The sequence below is a fragment of the Lathyrus oleraceus genome, chromosome 4, assembly GCF_024323335.1.
Source record: "Lathyrus oleraceus cultivar Zhongwan6 chromosome 4, CAAS_Psat_ZW6_1.0, whole genome shotgun sequence".
In the NCBI taxonomy this organism is placed as follows: Eukaryota; Viridiplantae; Streptophyta; class Magnoliopsida; order Fabales; family Fabaceae; genus Lathyrus; species Lathyrus oleraceus.
This window is the reverse complement of record NC_066582.1, coordinates 216,618,880-216,640,376: the sequence shown is the minus strand read 5'-3', so window position 1 is coordinate 216,640,376 and position 21,497 is coordinate 216,618,880. Positions and strand designations below refer to the sequence as shown.

At 34.4% G+C, this 21,497-nt stretch overlaps 1 protein-coding gene across 1 annotated transcript; it reads right to left on the bottom strand.

The window, feature by feature from the left end:
- Positions 1-8,321: 8,321 nt before the first annotated feature.
- LOC127074627 (folate transporter 1, chloroplastic) lies at positions 8,322-20,385 on the bottom strand. Its single transcript, XM_051015964.1, has 11 exons — positions 20,059-20,385; positions 19,886-19,965; positions 18,741-18,817; positions 17,120-17,207; positions 16,582-16,675; positions 15,966-16,039; positions 11,650-11,760; positions 9,353-9,424; positions 9,206-9,226; positions 9,041-9,108; positions 8,322-8,772 (listed from the first exon to the last, which is right to left on the bottom strand). The coding sequence occupies exons 1-11, from the start codon at positions 20,183-20,185 to the stop codon at positions 8,640-8,642; spliced, it is 945 nt and encodes a 314-aa protein (XP_050871921.1). The 5' UTR covers positions 20,186-20,385; the 3' UTR covers positions 8,322-8,639.
- Between the last annotated feature and the right edge of the window lie 1,112 nt (positions 20,386-21,497).

The following is a 21,497-nucleotide window of genomic DNA, read 5'->3' as shown; positions in this document are numbered from 1 at the left end:
TCTTGAGGACCGATGGCGGCATTCAGTTGATAAGGTGATAGGTTGTGAGGAGAGCATCACCCTAGAAACGAGAGGGTACATTGTGGTGAAGTAAAAGAGTCTGTTCAATTTCAATTAAATTATGATTCTTCCATTCAGCGACACCATTTTGTTGTGGTATATGAGCACATGATGATTGGTGAATAATTCCCTATGATGTTAAAAAATATTGAAACTAGGATGACATATATTCACAAGCATTATCAGTGCGTAAATTTTTAATAGAAGTGTCTAACTGGTTTTTAATTTCAGCATAAAACTCTTGGAATGTATGGAAAACACTTGAAGGGTTTTTCATTAAAAATAACCAAGTACATCGTGAGAAATCATCAATGAAACTTACAAATTAATAATATCCTAAATTTGACTTGACACGACTAGAACCCTAAATATTAGAATGAACTAAATCAAAAGGTGATACAACACTTTTGTGTACCCGTTGACAGTAAGTGCTACGAGTATGTTTGCCTAATTGACACGACTGACACTCAAATGATGAAAGCTTAGAAAAACTAGGAACTAAAAGATACATTTTATTAAGGCTAGGGTGACCCAAATGTTGATGAGTAAGATCTTGAGAAGCAATAGAAGCACATGCCACCAGTGGAGATATAAGATATAATCCCCCGAACTCACTCCCTTCTCCAATATTCTGTCCTGTACGTCGAAACTAGACATGAACATAATTATCATTAAAAGAGACTGAACAATCAAGAGTACAAGTGAGCTTGTTAACAAACATTAGATTAAAAGGACAACCAGGAATGTAAATGATAGATTCTAAAGACAAGTTTGTAAATGGGTGTGTCTGATCAAGGCCTTGAACTTTGATTTTAGATAAGACAAGTGAGATAAAATGGATTTATTACCAGCCATTTGATCAGAGGCATCAGAGTCAAGGCCCGAGGACCAAGAAAGGATGTAGAGACAAAGGCTATAGAATTACCAGACTGGGCAACAATGGTAGATGATAATGGTTAATGAATTGTTTTGAATTGAAGGAAATCATTTTAATCAGCGGCGAGAATATTAATGTATTTAGTGGTCGTCGATTGAGCAACGACATTGACCCGTGATTGTCATTGTTTTTCTCTTGCCTCTTTACGACAATCAGCTTCAACGTGACGGTAACAATTACAATAGTTACAATGAATATCATGATGGTGAGAGATTGAGAAAGTTGGGGCAAAAATGTAATAATCAAATATTTTAAAATTAGGGTAAAATAAATAGGAAGTTTTAGAGAATGTTAGGTTTACAATACGTATAATTAGTATTTTGGAGAAGAGAGGCAGCCAATGGATTGGAAAAAGGAGAGCTAGGAAAGGAAAGCCATAGCAAAAAGTTTGAAGGTTCTGCAATTTTAAGGTAGGTGAATTTCCTTATTGATGGGTGATAATAGCCAGCCAGTATGGTGAGGGGTCCTTACCCTTCCATCAGCGTCAAAGGTTATGCTATTCTCCCTTCTATAATGTGTTTGCCAAAATAAGATTTGGACAAAATCTTATTGACCTTGATCGATGAATAACATTTGTTATTTGTTTTATTGTTGTGCGTGACCAATTGGCATTTTGGATAAATCATATATGGTCATCGTATTTGATTTATTGATGTATGAATAAATCCTCTATAGTCACCGTAGATGTTTTGTTATTTATGAGTATGTGTGTTGTTGATTGACGTGTGTGTTGTGATAGAGCGAGAGTAAGAATATTTAATTTTCAATGGCTATATTTATCAGTATGTTTTTTTTGCTGTGAGAACTCAAATTGGTGAAATAGGAGAGTTTCGAGTCTATTCAATAGGGGGTATTGTGTGCAGAAAATCACAGGTAGATATAGAAGGGGATTAATCGTCTTATTTCATGCATAACTTGAGTTTCGTAAGTCTGTTTGAGGTGTTGTCAGTTGCTTAGAAAGCTACCACAATAATCCTTTTTTAAAGTAGGGAAATTGTTTCTATGAGCGTTATAACAGTAGAAGTTGGCTGGTTTTTATACCATAGGCATAATCATTTTCAGCTTTGTGTTGGTCATCATGTTTCACGCGTAACATGAGTTTCTTAAGTCTGTTTGGGGTGCGGTCAATTGCATTAGAAATAGGGTTGAATGATATTTCAATTTGGAGAGTTTCAAATATTTATCATGAGTATATAATTTTTTGTGCTATTTTGAAGTCATGCATTCTATTTTAGAGTTTATGCAAAAACTGTTGTGATAGGGCTGAACTGAAACGAATAGAACCGGAGTTTCGTAACTCCTTTTGAGGTAAAGTTAAGTACATTTGAAAGAAGATTTAAAGAACTTTAAAATTGGAGAGTTTCATAATTTTATCACAAGTCTATAATATTTGGTGTTATTTTGAAGTGAGATAATTTCAGAGTTAGGTCCAGAGTTTTGAGCAATTTTGAGTGTGGTGACCTCTTGTTACCTTTTTGATGAATTTAAGAGTCCTATTTTATTTGGTTAGAGTTGTTACCGAGTTGTCAGAGTTTTTTCGAGTTGTTTAGAGTTGAAGATCAGAATATAAAATATAGTTGAGTTGAGTTTGGAGCACCATTGATATTATAAGGTTACCTTTTTAGTATAACTTTTATTTGTTAAAGACTGTTGAGCCAAAAGAGTTAAAATTGAGTTAAACTGTCATCCCATAAAGTTAGTAGAGTTATCACTTATGAAGAATTGTATTTAGAGTACTTTTGGATACTCTAGAGTTATTTTGAGAGTTGAGAGTTGTTGTTGAGCTGTTTTAAGCTTTTTGAGAACTCTATTGCGTTATAAATGATATAATAAAATATTGAGATTTTATGAGTAATTTTGATGAGTTTAGAGTTGTCGAGTAATAAGTTAAATTTACTCTTTTTGAAATTAAAAATAATCATTTAAAAAAATTATACATTGAGACTAGTAATCCGGTGGGATTATAGTGATAGCCTGTGATTGGCAATATTTCGAGATTAGTAATCCGGTGGGATTATAATGATGGCCTGTGATTGACAATATTTTGGTTCAAGAGTGGAACCATATTTTGATGATTATGTTTTGATGGAAATATTTTGATGATGATGTTTTGATGAATTTGTGATGATTATTGAGTTGTATGCTTGCTTTTATACATGATCATGCATGCATATATTTTGGAGTTAGGTAGGACTTCGGTCCAGTGATGGTCAGGTTCAGAGAGGAACCATGACTGTCTCAAGTCTAGAGATGGATATGGTTCAAGAGGAATTAGAAACATGGGTAATCAGTAACATACCTCTGACCCCAAAAGCCCGATACCACATGTATATTGATGAAGGAGTTTGTGGCATTAATATTTGCATTATTAACTGGATTGTGATTGTGTTTTATGAGAATTATCATACTTGTTGATATTGTTATTTACCATCATGTTGCTAATTTTCACCATTGACATTTGTAAGGTATATTCTCACCCCTTTTTACTATTGTGGCGTTTATACTCCTCAAAAGTACAGATAACCAGGTACTCAGTAGGAGTAGTTGCTTGTGAGTTGGAAGATGGTCTTGGAGGTTGTCTTTTATTTATTTTATATTTATCGCTCTTTTAGTCAGTTTTATATGCTCTGATATGTAACACTATGGACAAGGAATTTTATTTGTTGAGTTAGTGTTTGGCATTTTAATTCTTAAGTAATCTCCTTTAAATAATTCTTTTATGTTTTAAGATATTTTGAGTTCTGTTGCGAAGTTTTTAAAAAATATTCATGAAGTTGCATGTTGTATTATGAGTAGCATCCTAAGTCGTGAAATTTGTCTTTATATTAAGAGTCGGGGTTTGGGATGTTACATATAAAACCATCAACACCCCACTGTAGTTTTGTCTAGAGGTAAAGTAACAATGTCCTAAGTGTTACTTAAATGCAATGCAGCCATTTCTTCCACCATCGCCTGACACCAATTGGGATCAGTCATAACTTCACCTTTTTACTTAGGAATATACACAAAATCCAAAATAGACACAAAAGAGACATAGGAAGTAGAGAGACAGTCATAATTTAAAACATACACATATTTAGGATTAGGATGATGAGATCGAATACCTTTTTGTAATGCTATTGGAAGGTCAAGTTCAGGTGACATAACTGGAGGAGCAGTTGGAGCAGGAGATGGTGTTAGTGGATCAATGTCAAATCTACCCTTCGATGGACAGTGTGTCTATCGTTGGTAGACCTACAATGGACGTGTAATGAGTGTGGGTGTGATGGAAGAGATGTCTCGAACATCTGAAGTACAATGCTCACCGGGTGACACAGAGAATGAAAAGAATGGGAAACTTTCAGAGTGTAACATCGGAGGAAACAATATATCGTTGAAGTTGGGGACAAAAACAATGATATCCTTTTTGTATACATGAGTAGCTAGAAAGATACATTTTAGAGATTTGGAAAAAAGTTTGTCTTTACCTGGACTAAAGTCGTGAACAAACCATGTTTAACCAAAGACACGAAGAAGAATGGGGTAGAAATCATATTGCGGATTTAAGATAGAGTATGGAATATGATCTTGAAGGACCGATGACGGAATTCAGTTGATAAGGTGATAGGTTGTGAGGAGAGAATCACCTTAGAAACGAGAGGGTACATTGTGGTGAAGTAAAAGAGTCTGTTCAATTTCAATTAAATTATGATTCTTCCATTCAGCGACACCATTTTGTTGTGGTATATGAGCACATGATGATTGGTGAATAATTCCCTATGATGTTAAAAAATATTGAAACTAGGATGACATATATTCACGAGCATTATCAGTGCGTAAAATTTTAATAGAAGTGTCAAACTGGTTTTTAATTTCAGCATAAAACTCTTAGAATGTATGGAAAACACTTGAACGATTTTTATTAAAAATAACCAAGTACATCGTGAGAAATCATCGATGAAACTTACAAATTAATAATATCCTAAAGTTGACTTGACACGACTAGGACCCTAAATATTAGAATGAACTAAATCAAAAGGTGATACAACACTTTTGTGTACCCGTTGACAGTAAGTGCTACGAGTATGTTTGCCTAATTTACACGACTAACACTCAAATGATGAAAGCTTAGAAAAACTAGGAACTAAAAGATGCATTTTGTTAAGGCTAGGGTGACCCAAATGTTGATGAGTAAGATCTTGAGAAGCAATAGAAGCACATGCCACCAGTGGAGATATAAGATATAATCCCCCGGATTCACTCCCTTCTCCAATATTTTGTCCTGTACGTCAAAACTAGACATGAACATAATTATCATTAAAAGAGACTGAACAATCAAGAGTACAAGTGAGTTTGTTAACAAACATTAGATTAAAAGGACAATCAGGAATGTAAAGGATAGATTCTAAAGACAAGTTTGGAAATGAGTGTGTCTGATCAAGGCCTTGAACTTTGATTTTAGATAAGACAAGTGAGATAAAATGGATTTATTACCAGCCATATGATCAGAGGCATCAGAGTCAAGGCCCGAGGACCAAGAAAGGATGTAGAGGCAAAGGCTGTAGAATTACCAAACTGGGCAACAATGGTAGATGATAATGGTTAATGAGTTGTTTTGAATTGCAGGAAATCATTTTAATCAACGGCGAGAATAGTAATGTATTTAGTGGTCGTCGATTGAGCAACGACATTGACCCGCGATTGTCATTGTTTTTCTCTTCCCTCTTTACGACAATCAGCTTCAACGTGACGGTAATAATTACAATAGTTACAACGAATATCATGATGTTGACCATCGCGTCCCCCGGTTCGTCCACCACGACCATGGTAGTGGGAAACAAGAGCAGCTAATTCGGTGGGAGGTGGAGTAAAAATCAGTCTAAAGGCATGGGGTGTAGTCAAGCGTAACCATTTTCACTAACTGCTTCATAATTAGGAATAATGGATCCTGATAAAATCTGGTTACGAATGAAATCGAGTTCTGGTGGTAGTCCAACAAGTGCCAAGAACATGAAATACTTATTGCATTGTTCTGCATGAGTTGTTACATCTATTGTAAAAGTCATTAAGGTTGTGAAATTTTCCTTCAACACATCAAGCTTACTCAGATATGCTTGCATGTCCATATTCTCCAATTTCAAAGAGTTAAGTTTAACGATGACACTATAAAGATTATGGACATTGTTAGAGAATACTTTCTTAGCCTTTTTTCAAATCTCATAACCAGTGGTAAAGCCTTGGTATGTGCTTGGAGATTAGTTTCTATGGAAAATCATAATACAATACATAAAGAAGCATCAATTTGTGTCCACTTATCGCATTTGGTAGCGAGAATACTATCTGATTTTGTGGTTAAGTGATCTTCATATCCTCGAGCATGAAACCATATTTTGACAACACCAACTCATATGTTGTAGTTGGATGTCCCAATTAGTTTCTCACACGAGATAAGCAGAACCTTAGTAAACGTGACGAAATCGGTGTCTCCCATGAAAGTTGATGGCTTGAAACGAAAAATTGATTACATGTCTGAAAAGAGGGCAGGACAGCGACGCCGACGACGAAAATTTCAACGGAGAGGGCCGCTAGACGCACTATCACGCACGGCTAGAGTGGTGGCGCATTAGATCCACGTGTAACATGAGGAGAGGCGCGTGGGAAGGCGGGCGACGACGCAATTTTGGGGCGGGTCAATCTGGAAGAGGCGATTCCAACGATATAGGTATTTTGCCAGAAGATCGTCAGGAGCGGCAACGTTAGTGGCCGAAAAAAACGGAAGGGGAACTTTTTGTTGTTGTGGAAAACAATGTCAATCTGCTCTAGATACCATATAAGAGTGATTGTATTTTTGTATGTAGAATATGATCACACATACTATATATTTATATACAAATATAATTATACACAATATATAATAATCTAATTACACTTGTGATTAATTAAATATGAATTATTATTAATTAATTTTTAACGGATTCCAATCAAATATCGGTTAAGTTAAGTTAGGTGATCCACTTACTCTTCATCCAAGAATCCTCTTGTGAGGTATGAAACTATTGTAACGTACATAATAGTGATATGTTGGAGGAGATCAAATTTCCCTAACACACAATGGGGATTGCAATGTTCCATCGAGGTATTGTCGTTCCTTCCTGCTACCCGATTTCAAACCACACAATAGGTCTCCTAGCCTTCAAAAGCCTAGCCTAATTCTCATTCTTTGGAATTGATTAAGGTGTAGTTGATTAAAACACGTGTAACTGAAAATAATTGATCGCACAAATAGTTTTGATAGAGTAAAAAACCAATGATTCACACAAACTCGCCCATCATTTAGAACTAACTTCAAACCAAAGTTTGTACAAAGGAATTCAGAAAAAAATCAAGGTGGAAACATAGTTGAAGAAACAAAATGGATTAGTTCATAGTGTTATTTATTTTCAGACAAACTATCTAATATATTAAATACATAATTAAAGAATAAAGAAACAAAAATCGACACCCTAAGATATGTTTTTCTCTTGCATATTTAACAAAGCAAAATATAGATTTAACACTTGGACAAACATAACTAGTACAAACAAAGAACTTGTTCAGCCAATACACCAAAGACGTATTTGCTTTTGCATTGGTGAATAATTTTTTTTGGATGAATTGAGTTACCTTTCAAAAAATGAAAACCCTAACTTGGGGGCAAAGGTATCATAGGTTGTTTGAGCTTTCGCCCCAGTGATGCAAGCCAAGAATGGAACCCACATCAAGAAAATATGGGGCCATCATACCCCCAAAGAAAGATAGAAGTATTTACACTTACATACAAGTAGTCGAAATGTCAAAGAATTGCTCCATATCAAACTTTATGTTTAGAGTATGATTGTGTCAACAAGGTCCCAATTCTTCCAAAGTTGGCATTTAGTAGTCTCCACTTCAGAAAACCACACTAAATAATCAGTCTCGTTTGGTGAGGAAAACTTCTAAAATCGCATTACCTACACCTTTATCAAAGAAACAATCTTCAACACAAAATGGTGGTTATACTTGACAGTAAGCATACAAGACCCATTAAATTTTAGCTCATCACCTACATTAAAAGTTAAAGGATGAAGGAAAAATGGTTTTGAATGGGAATAAATTACCAAGATGTTTAAACACATATTTTTGCCATAAACATGAGAATATGTCGAATCAAAACTCCCAGCATAACTATAATTGAGTCAAAAGAAGACATGGTCAAGAGTTAAGGTTTTAAAGGATAAAAGAATACCCAATAGAAAGTCAGGAAGTCAGAAAAGAGTGTTTAGCAAGGTGAGTAAGAAAATCATAGAGTAAATAATAGATATCATAGTGGAGAGTGCAAGACTTTGTTGATTCTATTATTCTATTTTATATTTTCACTTTTATGAGGTACATTTTATTCCACTCATAACTCTGTTAAGAGATTTGATGAGCTAGCCTTGTAATGTGCTCATTGTAACAAAGTAGTGGTATATTAGCGCTATGATGGGAAAATGAAGCAATACACAAGATATTCCCACAACTAACTATTTCTCTCTCTCTATCACTGTTATTTCTTGCATTGAGATTCATTCTCAATTCTGAATTTTCTGTTTGAGACAGAGGATCATTCTCGGATTTCTCCCTGAATATCCAAATACTGTCTTACTCAGTCATTCCTTCTAGCGTGTTTAAGTAATTTTAGAACATTTTCATAGACAATGAATGTTACTGAAGCAGCAGGAATGTTTTTCAAGAGATTTGCAGTGAGTCCCTTGTAAAAACCTCGAACACCTTCAAATCTGCAAGAACAGAATATAATCAACAATGCAAAAAAGATTGGTTCAATTTGAAATTAAGAGTATATCAATATGGATACACATGAAAGTACAACAGTCTTTATAATTCGTTGACAGTATTAGACTAAAGTTAACTTATTGTGTTGCCAAGGTCTAAGTTACTCAAGTATAAACAACATTTATATCATTGCTAAGTCCTAACCAGTGTCACCTTTCCTTATTTTGTTAATGAAAAGATGCAAAATAGATCTTAATGGGTTTTAATATGTACCGTGCAGTTTCTTTCACAACATGCCAGCTGTTCTTATATCTTGATATCCCATCACTGTCAGGTCGTAGCTGCAGAGAGAAAGAAGTTTTAGTCCAGCTAAGATTTAAAATGATACACAATTAAAAGATAAGTATTATCCCTATTCTTGTAACCACACTCTGTTACCTGCAAACGTGTCCGTATAACCTGAAAAAAGAGGGGGGAAACAGAATCCAACATGAGAAAGGAACGTTTTCTATGATTGATATACTATGTTTGACTCTAAAGTCCAAACTTTTCTCCTTCAAAAGGAAAAGGGAGAGAGAGTTGTACATGAAATGGATAGTTTGGGAGTATTGCAGCAACTTTTGATGTTGCTCCGAGAACAGCAGAATCAACAGAATTCTGGAAAGGAATAAAATACCAAAACATTTCATAAATAAATCATGGAGAATACCTTGAGTACTTGAATATAAAATTTAAATGAAAATACTTATAAGCATAAAATAGCAGGATGCTAAGACTACAATACAAGACTCAAAATATGTATTAAAAAGCTATGAGCTTGTCTTAGATGATTCACATAAAGAAACTTGATCCTAGAGCATTAAAATGTGTCTTTATAGGATATCCTTCAATCCAAAAGGGTTACAAATATTATCACCCACCATCTCATAAGTTCTTTATATTTTGAGATTTCCCCTTCCATGAACAAAAAAGTTACTTCTTTCAAACTCATCTTTAGGAGGAGAATATAAGTAAGGAATATGAGTCTCTTCTACTTCCTGACCTAATTTTCGGATTAGAAGTTGAGACTGAACTTATTATGAAAAAAATGGAAATGTTAAAACTAAGGTAAGATATGAAAAGAATTTAGTATATACAAGAAAGAAGACTATTCCCGAATATACATATATCCAAGAGTCCAATCTAATATTATATGAGGTAACTTCCTTCGACCCTTCAAGATCTAGTGATTTAAAATTTGAATTTTCTCAGGAACTAAAATCCAACTCAATACTACCATCTTACTACAAAGATTTACAACGTCCAATTTCCTTAAGAAAAGATACCAGACCATATACCAAGAGGCCATTTTACTCTATCTAACTATATAAGTTTTGAACATTTTTCACCCACCCAAAAAGCCTTTCACACAAGTTGAAACACTTTGACAATACCTAATTCTCTACAGAAAATAGAAATAAGCCATGAACTTGGAGATGGAGGCATTGTATAAGAACAATACTTGAGAATTGGTTTCACTACAAAAGAAAAAGTAAACAATAGGGTGCAGACGAGTATACACTATAAAATACACGGAAAAATCGGGCGCCAAATGATTCACATGGAGTAGATTACTCAGAGACATTTGCCCGAGTTGAAAACATAAATATCGTAAGAGTGATATTATCTTTAGTAGTTAATTACAATTGAAATTTACATCAAATTGATGTGAAAAATGTCTTCCTTTCATAAAGAACTTGAAGAAGAGATCTACATAAATGTACCCCTTGGATACCATGAACTTACTACCACCAACCATGTGTGCAAGTAAAAAAAATGCTTTATATGAGCTACAACAATCACCACTAGCATGGTTTGGAAGATTCACGAAAATCATGTAAGATTGAGTTTCAATTTTCAAATAAAATTAAGGAGATCATACTCTATTTATCAAACATTCTCAGACCGGGGGAGTAACCGGGGGGCTAAATAACAATAACTTTGAAAAAATTGTTTTCAAAATAAGAATGATAAATATTCATTCACCACCTTGAGGAGGGAGGAGTATTATAAATATATATTTTTTATTATAGTTAATTTTACTATTTTTAGTAGTAATTTATATTCGGACCTTTATTCAAATGGTTTATATACAAATATGGGTTAATACATATTTTGTCCCCGTCAAATTGACGATTTTTTAAAAATCATCCCGTAAAATAAGATTTAGATTCCCCAGATTCCTATATCTGACCCCTCAAGATATTTACCCATCAATAACCTATTAAATGTCATGTTATTTTTAAGAGTTAATATTTATTTTGTCCCCTATCAAATTGACGATTTTTTAAAATCCCCTACCATGTCATTATTTTTTATCATTGCGTTTTTTGAGGGATCAAAACAGAGGAATCTTCATATGTCAGAGAGGGAATTTAAACCTTTTTTTTTACAGGTTTTCAAAAATCGCCAATTTAAAAGGGCCAAAATATGTATTAACCCATACAAAGATTAATGTTTGTGCAATTTTTTATTTCAAATATATTATTCAATTTTCACCCATTTGTCTCATTTGAAATGTCCGAGAATTCAACATAGTATAATACTTCAATGCATTAATTTGAACTTATAAAATAAAATTGTAAAATGGTTTGATGTACGGGCGAAAGAGCCAATATGTTCTACACAAGTATTATACTACACAACAACAACAACAAAGTCTTTAACACAAGGTGAACCCAACTGCATAGTTCAAATGACAAGAATATCCTATCATAAAACAAGAACTCAGTGCCATACAAGTAACCAAAAAGGCCAACCACCAAACAATCATTTCTGAAATGTTAGTAGTTCAGTACACTTGAAAATTCAGAGTTAAATGGATCTAAGGTTCAATAACTTACCAAAATTTTATCAGGGTTTTGATGTTGTATATTACTTCCTTTAGTCTTAAAATGAACAAGAGTTTTACGAAGCTCCTGGTATGCAGTGACGTGAATAACACCCTGCGCGACCTGCCAAACCCCCCCACAAAGTCAAGTAAGCTCTCTATGAACAACAAGTAGACAATAAAAATCATGATTTTGTTTGTTCTTAATATTGCCAGTCGTCATCAAGATTTAAAATCCAATCTTTCATGAGAAGACTAAACACACACAGAGATTGATTATCATTTCATTAGAGAGAAGATTATCTTGAGTAACAGTAAGACTTCCTTGGTCAGATCTAATAATCAATTTGCAGACATGTTAACTAAGTCCTTATAAGTTACAAGGTCCTATCCTATGATAGCTTATATATGTAACAAGCAATATGCATCAAACATATATTGTCCAGTTTGAGGAGAAGTGTTTGATTTTAAATATATTTGAATTTTATATTTAATTTATTTGATGGGATTCTAGATTCTTTAGATAACTGATTCTATTTTGGCCTAATATTATGGGATTGTATTTATAGACTTGTTATTCTCTTATCAACAAAATGAGAAACATTTAGATTTAAGTGACATGAAGCAGCAGACCAAACGGATCCACATTCATTCATCATTTTTATTACTTGTTGAAATAATTCTACCCACATTGCAGACCAAACGGATCCACATTCATTCATCATTTTTATTACTTGTTGAAATAATTCTACCCACATTGCACTCCAGTAGGAAAAAAAAGGATAGTTGAGATATCGATATTTATTATAGTATGATTTGTTAGTATTTTTTGGGATTATAATAGGATTACATTTTTATTTAGATTAAATCTCTCTCTCATGTGTATTTTTAAAATTGTGGTTGAGTCTAATTCAATCTTATAAAATTTGTTTCTAAGGTAAGGAATACCCCACTTATAAACATATATTTAGGTCATAAATTGTTTGATGTGACACTTTTAACACACCTCCTCATGTCCAACACTATTGAGGCTCTCATGTCCAACACTATTGAGGCTCTGATACTATCTTAGAATTGTGGTTGAGCCTAACTCAATCTCACAAAATTAACTTGTAAGGTGGAAATTGCCACCTCTTATAAAAATATGTGCTTGTCTGATGTGGGATTTTTAAGATATATAAGTAGTTGTTGAAACCTTTTCATATCAATAAGAAATATTCAAATTCAAGTTAGTATATACAGCTTGGTTCGAAAACCTAGTTTTCCCTTTAGGTTTAGTAGCCGTCATTGCTAGCCCTAATTTAGCCTTGGGGTACCCAAGGGGCACTGTCGTCTCTGGATTAGAGAAGTCTAAAGCCTACTGTCACTACCGCCTCTGTTGGGAACTTTTTCGCTTATGTTTGCTAAGGTTGTTTACACTTGCTTTTCTTGCTTTTCTGGCTCATTGGTTAATGTTTGTTCAACTAGTTTCATCTCCGACCACCTTGTCTCATTACAGTAATTCTACACTTTTCCTATCTTATTTTGTGGGATCATGAATTTTGAATTTTGGTGTTTCTGATCATGTTGTTGGTAATCCCTCTCTTAGTTTTAAACTTCACCTCCTAAAATACTTTTCCTATTTCACTTTGTGGGATCATGAATTTTGGATTTTGGTGTTTCTGATAATGTAGTTGGTAATCCCTCTCTTAATTTTAAACTTCACCTCCTAAAATACTTCAGAACATTACACTTGTTAATGGTTCTAACGCACAAGTTAGTACTATTAGTCAAACTTCACCTTTGTTGTCTCTATCTTTGAATGATGTGTTATTCGTACTTGATTGTCCTTTTTTTTTTACGAGTAAAGTTATTCACGGTCTCAGCTGTTCAATTACTTTTTCTTTGGACTTATTCTTTATATTGGACTAGAGTGCGGGATGTTAAAATTGGATTTTGACCTAACTCATCCCTATAAAACCAATTTCTAAGATGAGGGTGTTACTCTATATGCTCTATCTTTAACCAAACCAATGCGGGACTTGCGTTTTTCTCAATACACCCCCTCACGACCAACACTATTGGGCTTGGTGTGTGGATATAAACAGTGGGTGGTCCGAATTGTCAATATATAGGACTTGGTTTTTCCAATAAACCCCCTTACGCCCAACATTGTTGGGCTTGGTGCGCATATAACTGGTGAGTGCCCGAATCGGTAGACGCTGATACCATGTTAGAATTGGAGTTTGGCCTAATTCATCCCTACAAAACCGACTTATAGGCATTGGAAGTCTCTTGCTTGCGTGCTTGAGCATAGAAGTCTCTTATTTGAGGGTTTGAGCATTGGAAGTCTCTTACTTGTTGCTTGAGCATTTGTAATCAGTTTGATTATAGTGAAAATCCCTTAAAAGTAGAAGGGGACTAGACTACTCTCAAGTTGTGAGAGGAACCAGGATAACTATTGTGTGTCTTTGCTTTTACTTTCTTTGTTTCTGATCTTATTATTCCCCTGCTATCAACTATGCAATTCTGAGTCAGATTCTGGTTTAGAATCTGATAAAGACTTTCCTAAACAATCCAAGTAAATCTGAGTCAGACTCTGAACTAAGTGTTCAGAATCTGATTGAGATCAATAAGAAACAGAAGGAGAAAAAGTTTAAAGGAGAAAAAGTCAACACAATTAAGTATATCAAAATAGCACATGGCAAGAGCTATATTTTTGTTTACATTTTTCCTTCAATCCAATTTGTCATGAAAGAACAAAGTTAATAGAAGTTGATTGTTATTTCAATAGAGAAAATATTCTCTCGGGAGTCATCGGAATTTTCTTTATCAATTCTAAAGAACAATTTCCTAATATCTTTACCAAATCTCTACTAAGTCCTCAAATAACCTTCTTACGTGACAAGATAGATGCATTTTATACGCATGCTCCTTCTTAAAGGAGAGTGTTAAGATATTAATATTTATTGTTAAAATTAATATTTATTATACTATGATTTGTTAGTATCCTTTGAGATTACGATAGAATTACATTCCACTATATCTTTCACACACACACACACATATATATATATATATATATATATATATATATATATATATATATAGATATATATATATATATATATATATATATATATATATATATATATATATATATATATATATATATATATATATATTTGTTGAAACTTTTTCATATCAATTAGAAATATTCAGATTCAAGTTGGACAAAGAGTAAACTCCAGCTAGACTTCTCATGCTAAGATAAAATACAATCCTTTTTATTAAGAGGGAGAGCAACACATATCATCAAACACTTGAGTATCAAAGGCTCTAATACGGTGTCATGGACCAACTCTCCAAATCTTAGGCGGGCTGTTAGGCAGGGGATTCGTAAATGATTTTATATCTCTAACAAGGTGTTTCATAAGGATAGAGGTTGGGAGCTAGGTCACATGATTTTTAATTTTTGACGAACTTGTTACCAAATATGTGGAGAGATATTTTGTAGAGCTTTTAATCTATTTGTAACGTGCAATATGAATGATTGCTGAAGACGATATGACTCATTCATACTAGTACATGCCATTAATGTCATGACAAATAAATTTGGTAACATTTAGCAGAAATTGAATGAAAAATCCACTTGGAGGTTTGTAATGGATTTAATTGGTGGATTCAAGTTTCTAATGGCCAGTTGCAACTAGTGCTATTGTGTTATGTTTATTGAAGATTGGCAAAGAATGGCCTTTTTCTATGCACAATTCCATTCCACATGTATTATATTTAATCTCCATTAAAATTTTAAGTGACAAGATTGACAGGCAAAATACAAGAGCAAGCAACATAACAGAAAAAGACAAGGACCAAATCCCTTTGTCACGTCCACTAGGCCACTCTTCCCTCAAAATGGTCCTAAATGCACGACTGTTTAGTTTTAACAAATGAAATTTCGTGAATGAATAGAAAACCATATAATGATGTAGGTAATAACCAGTTCATCACAGACAAATTATGCTAACATGTGCTAGTGACCATGTGAAAATCACATGATAAACTAATTCCAATTGTAGTTTGACAGTAATTAGTTGGAAGAATCTAATGCGAGGCTTCTGATAATTGACGAGTTTAATTGGTATATTGAATTGAAGAGTTCATAATGGTTAGTTGCTATTGGCTCAACATTAAGCTCAATATACCAATTAAACTCTATTCAATTATCAGAAGGTCAATTCCTTTTGAGACCTTTATCTTTATTTAAGCTCAATTCCACACATTATAATGTTAGTTATAATTTTAAGTGCATAAAATTGACAGGAAAAATAACAAGAGCCAGCAACTTACCAGAAATAAACCAGGAACAATCCCTCTGAAAAGTGCACTAAACCCTTCTTCCCTCACAATGGTCCTAAATGCATCTGATATTTGATTATCCAGATAAAAAAGTATGCCATGGCAGGTTGGCAATTGGTATAATGATGAATATAACCACAATAAGAAAAATATACTGTCACTATCATGTTTTAGCTTTTAGGTAGTTGAAACTTGAAAGAAATGGAATGAATATGTATGCTTAGTACATTGCCAAGTAGCAAGTAGAGTGTATTAATTAATGACTGAATATAGATACTTTAATATATATATATATATATATATATATATATATATATATAAATTTCCCACGACCTGCTTTGGGTGAGAAGGACAAACTTCCACAAAATATTATGACTCCAATTGAATTAGCTAGTGAAAATGAGCTATCTTTCATCTTATATATCCTAATTTCTATTTTCTAGCTCAGCTTGGGTAATGTGATTGTGATTAAGAGAGTCTGTGTGTAAAAGATAATAATTAAGCTATTGATTTAAGCTAACCTCTAGAGCCAGAGTAGAAAAGAGACAAACATCAAGAAAATTAACCCGAAAGTAAACAATTCAGAATATTAAGATGGAAAGCAGACCATAGAGCCCAGAGTATGGCCGTGTCGGTTGAAGAGGAGTCTGAAGCTGCAATCTTGTCTTCACCATCCAAACAGGATTTGCGCACAAGCAAACCTGATAACAGGTGAAGGAAACCAAAATGACTGTTTTGACACCATTCATGAATTGTGCCACACTATGCTTGGTTTTGGAGCCCTAAACATCCAACTTTGAAAGCTAGGTACTATTCTCAAGTATATGCACAGATAAGAAAGTAGTAAAGTATGTTAGTTCAATCTCACTTAATATTTAAGCAACAATTTTCGTAATAAAAATCATGTAATACAGTTTTACCAAAAGTATTTCATTGTATCCCTTCTCACCACTCCGTGGGCCCAATAGAAGCAAAAAGCTAAAAATACAAACCTAGGGAGATTATGAAACTTTACTCCAAGTTGCAACAACTAATAAATACAAAACACTAGTAGGATTGAACAACACATAATCTATCCAAATATCTTACCATGAATTATAAATGTGGTTATCCTTTCATAATATTTTGTATATTTGAACACTCACCAAAGCTCCTGTTTCCACAGCTGAGGCAAGACCTGGACTAAACTTCTCCTCTTTGCTCTTAGCATATCTTTGTTTAGATCTTGCGTAGCTACAATTGAAAGAAAAGAAGAAAAAAAAAACGAAGCAATAAGATGGACCAGCATGTTAAGCACAAAACTGTGTGTCTTTATACTACTAAGGCATAACAAACCTGCCAACTAGAAATCCTAACTCACACTTTATTTATCATATATCCTTACCACACTCATTATTACACAATACTTCCTTTTTCCTTATGACCTCTATTTGGTCTCAATCACAAACCCCTTTATTGTCGTTTTTTAGTCCCTTCAGTATATTTCCTAGAAGATATGCAAAGACTGAAACTTATGGCATTAGTCCGATGGGTTATGGAGTGAGGACATTGGTTTTAGCAAAATTCATTTTTTGATGATCAGTCGCCTCTTGCAGGGCCATTATGCTTCCACCAACAGTGGGTTCTTGGGGGCAAGGACGTGATTTGCAATAATTACAATACAGAGAGGGTTCTTGAACAGTTCAATGCATAAGTTGTTTTGTTGAAACCGCTTGTGCCTAAATCCCTTGATCTCATGCAAGCTGTTCATACCATGGTCATGTCACCAGCTGCAAAGATAGGGTAGGACGTATTCAACGTGTTAGTGTCCTTATCTTAGCCTTGAGGGCAAGACTATTTTTCTAGCGGCCGGTAGTGATAGGATAATGGATTTGGGGTTTAGCCCAGTTGGTGTGTTGAATGGGGAGAGTAGTGATGTGGTGAGATTTGGTTAGGATGGGAATAGTGATAAGAGGGATAGGGGTTGTTTTGTTAGAAAGTTTGTTATGAGAGTTTCTCTCTAGTTAGGAGAATAGTGCTCTGACTAGGAGTTCTTGAACTCAGGTTAATCTCTTTCATTCATGACTTAGGTGATCCTTGCTCCCTTTTCATACTTAATACAAACAGATTCTCTAGTATGAACTCACGGGTTCCATCACCTCCCCTCCAAACTTCCAAACAAACCCTTAGTGGTGAATCTATAAATAGTTCACTCTCACCTGTAATGGTGACAATGATTGAATCGAAAATCCAGAAAAGAGAATAATCACCTCTGATCTCTCACAAATTCTTTATCTAGGATAACTTATAATTTCTAATATGGAAGTTAAAAAATGGGGGAGGGGGGACAATCCTTCACATAATAAAAATCAAGCAATGCAATTTTCCAAAAAAATTTGCACCAAATGAAACTATCAAGTTCTATACAAGGTCCCATCATACAAACACATTGATGCTGAAAATAGTCCTTACCTACTAATAATTAGTGAGTGTCATTCATGTTTTAGATAGAGAACATATATAATAAATTGTCTGCCATCATCACACACCGTCAACTACAAGATATTGATTTCACTCTTACTAAGAAATATAAGCTATGTGTGTGACAGAGAGACAGACAAAAGGAGAGAATCATACTTATTGAAACAGGTTAAAATTTAACCAGAACGCATACTATATACTACATGCACAAACATCACACTACAAAGATGCCATCCTAATAAAATATCATTCTCTCCAAGTGAGCATCAGATGTAAAAGTGAAAGGTTAAAATTTAAACTACTTACTAAACGAGTGCTAAACCCGATGAAATGCCTGTCCCAAGAACCCCAGCAAGAAAGCCTGCATACAGGCCTTTCAATCCCTGCAAGATAAAACATAGCGTGTAAGTAGAACATTCATAGTATGACAGGCACAAAGTACCTACACCAGAAGTTTCTCTCTCCTATATTAATCAGTGTTGTTAAATAGAGGCGCTATAGCATGGAGAAATTTGAACAAGTCACTTATTTTCTGTGATGTGCTATTTAATACAAAATATTTTGAAGAACAGGATATAGCGGCGCCATAGTTGTGTTGCATTGCAAAACTTTAACAAGCTGCTTTTTTCTTTGCAATTCGCAATAGATAACATTGATATTAACCTCACAAAGTAAGAGCATGCGTGAGGTGTAAAAAGAAGTCTGAAGGTTTGCCGCTTGAGTTAACATTTATTAACAAACAAGGATAAGTGACCTTCACAACAAAGGGTACGACTAACGCTCGAGTTAACATTTATTAACAAACAAGGATAACTGACCTTCACAACAAAGGGTACTAACAGCTTAGACACTTCAAAACGGCTGGCACATATTATATTGGATACTTCTAGCCTAACTTTCATAATTTTGGCTCAACTTTTTAAAATTTCATAAAAATATCTCAACAAAGTTTAAAGTTGATGAATGAAGAATTTTTTACTCTATCCAAACAAAAAAAAATACATATGAAGGAAATTCAATTGCCAACAGTTCTAATTTCCTAAGAATTTTCAATTACCCTAATCTAAACACACTCTCTTAGCTTCCATTGATATCACTAATACCAGAAAGAAACCATAGTGCTGAAATTTGGTCCTGAAAAATGGCTATACCGGGAAGTGTCAATTAATACCTAGTAGGTTTAGCAATCAAAGGTTTTAAATAACCGTTGGTACATGTGTTGCGACGACGTGAGTGTGGTCGTCACGGTGTGAATTAACCAAAATTTGTTCTTTACCGACAGATTTTTAAAACCTACTTTCAGTTCAGTTACTAAAATTGTAGAAAAATAGTCATATTCAGAAGCCATAAATCGAAACAAAAGTGCATTGTGATCATTGAACTGCAAACAGAAAAATGCAAATTCAATGACGAAAGTAATTGCAAAGTAATGAGCTACGAAAAACACAAACGTCGAAGCGAGCAATGGTGAAAATGGCGTGAGCGGTGTTCTTGTATCTAGGAAACTGAGAGAAGAGTCGACCATCGTTAACTGCGAATCAAATCATGGTCTAAAAATTTGAGCAGAAGGTATGGCAAATATAAAGGAAATCAAAATCATATAGATGAAAAAGAGAGAGAAAACCTTGAAGCCTAGTTGAAACAAGGTCGAGGGGGTACTTTACGGTTACGGTGGTGAATCCGGATATTAAACCAGCTACGGGATATTCCCATTGCAACTTATCGCGCTTAGGCGGCGGTGCCGTTGACATGTGAGAAGGTTTGAGAATAGAAAAATGAAGAACGCGACGGAGAATGCGACGGTGAACGCGACGGAGAATGCGACGGTGAACGCGACGGAGAAGTGCGAATCAAGACTACTCTCACTCTCACTCGCAAGTTTGAATGCTTGGTAACCGGTAAGGCCGGTAATATGTCACACCTTCTAACTGTCTAAACAAACTCAAATCCAAGTCATCTCCTTTTGAATTTTTACACCCCGCTTAGACCTGACACCCTCAATTATGTATGAAAAGACAATACTGTCAATTTCAATTTTTTTAAAATTTATAATGCAAAGATGTGAATTTGGAATTGCTGGGAGGATATCGGAAATTTGGAGAAGTATCGGAAATTTCAAAAACAATGAGTATTAATATCGAATTTTGTACTAGAAATCTCTAAGTTTCCAGTGTTTTTAAGAAATGTTTGTCGGAAATTTCAATATTTATGATACAAAATCCTATTGAATATACCGGAATTTTGTAATTTTCGATAGTTAGAAAAATCTGATTTTATATCGGAAATTCTGAAATTTCCGGTATATATACCATGAGAATTTATATAAAAAAAATTGAAATTTTCGGTATGTACCAAAACTTTGTTCTATACCAAATTTTTCAGTAGTTGCTAATTATTAATATTTTTAAAAAATTGTTCTTTTACAATGAAATACAGAGGTAGATACAAACTATTGCAGGGAAAGTTGTTGATTGAGCGATAGACCAGGTTAGGGCTGCCAAAGGTGTTAAGGATGAGTCTTCCCATATACAGGTTGGACGAGTGGTCTAACTGGTTTACACCTGAAGCGGTTGGCGGAGCAGGATCAGTTTCGGGCACCTCGTAGCACTCGACACCGACCGGTATGGTCAGTATAGCAGCCTAGAGATGAGGTGGTGTCATATGTTGTTGTCGTCAATGAAGTGGCTGATTTGGTGGTTGATCAGGTGCTTGAGGAGGTTGCAGATCTTATTGTTGTGGATGAGGAGGTTGGTTTATATGAGGTTGCTCGAGTGGTCCAGCCAAATGTTGATGTTGTTAATTCAGTCTCATATGTTACTACTGACACTGATGTTACAACTCCTTCGATCGAATCCTCTGTGCACACTGCTGGAGGATTCCCTAAAGGATTCATTGACCGGTCAGTGCTTACCAAATATGTTGACCATGTGGTGTTACGACTATGGTAGGGAGAGGTATATGTCTTTTATGTTTAATTGTAATTTTTTATTATTGTGAAATGAAAGTTATATGCTAATTTGTTTATATTTGTTTGTCACATGAGTGTTCCACACTGAAGGTGAC